Raw genomic sequence first — 928 nt, forward strand, 5'->3', positions numbered from 1 at the left:
ATCACTACGGAAGTAGGATTGCCCAACCTTCCTTCCGAGGAGTGGCTGATGGGTTTGAACCGCCAACCATCTGGTGAGCAGTCAAGTGCCTTAGCCCCTATGCTACCAGAGCACCCCTTTTACATCAGGTCTCCTCACATCGGTCCCAATCCCAGAACCGCCGTTTCCCTTCAGGGTCTCCCGGAGAACCTCGGGCGCGCCACCATCGCCCAGGGCCTTATTCAAGGCTACACCCGCGTCCGCTTCCACCATCCCGACCGCCCCAACCAACGTGGCTCCCGCCGCCGACCCCGGCCCCTCCCGGGAACGACAGGCCCAACGAGAGCAGTGACGGACAGAGGGACCGACGGCCGGACCACCGGACGGGCCGCGGCGGACTCACCGCGCGCGGGCTCCGTCGGGCCTGGGCCCCTCGGTCAGGGTGGCCCCTCGCCATGAAAAAGAGCGTCATCACCGCCTGACGGACTACAATTCCCAGAACCCCGCGGGCTGCGGGACGTCGCCATTGGCCTGGCGGGGCCGGGCCGTGATAAACACGTCTGCTTTAGCCAATAAAAAGCCGCCTGGGTTGGGTAGCCCTGTCCCCGCGATGGCCAAGAAATACCCTAGAGTGGGTATTCGGTCGCCACGGCAACTGTCCCGGCGGTGCGAGGAGCGCCTAAGTAAGGCGCGGAGGAAGGACGTCGTGTGCTGCGCAGTCCCAATGACACCTCTACTTCCCTCTGCTATGGGGTTGCCAGGCAAAATACAGGAAGCCCAGTTAAATTTTAATTCCATCCATATAAACAACCAATGATTTTTTTAAAAAAAATATCAGTGCGCCCATTTTTAGTACATTCTAAAAACGTTTAGGAGCTCTGGTAGCATAGTGCCTAAGGCACTTGACTGCCAACCAGAAGCCTGGCGGTTCAAACCCACCAGCCACTCC

At 59.6% G+C, this 928-nt stretch overlaps 1 protein-coding gene across 1 annotated transcript in view; it reads right to left on the reverse strand.

Annotated features, from left to right (window-relative positions):
* Positions 1–451, reverse strand: part of ZNF135 (zinc finger protein 135) — a 33,034-nt gene extending 32,583 nt beyond the window's left edge. The window contains exons 1-2 of the mRNA XM_042783140.1: positions 383–451; positions 139–297 (exon numbers count right to left, since the gene is read on the reverse strand). Coding sequence (XP_042639074.1) covers positions 139–297; positions 383–451 — 228 coding nt within the window. The remainder of the gene's footprint in view (positions 1–138; positions 298–382) is intronic.
* Between the last annotated feature and the right edge of the window lie 477 nt (positions 452–928).

Source organism: Orycteropus afer, unplaced genomic scaffold (genome assembly GCF_000298275.1).
Source record: "Orycteropus afer afer isolate SDZICR_OR568_19922 unplaced genomic scaffold, OryAfe1.0 scaffold00694, whole genome shotgun sequence".
NCBI lineage: Eukaryota > Metazoa > Chordata > Mammalia > Tubulidentata > Orycteropodidae > Orycteropus > Orycteropus afer.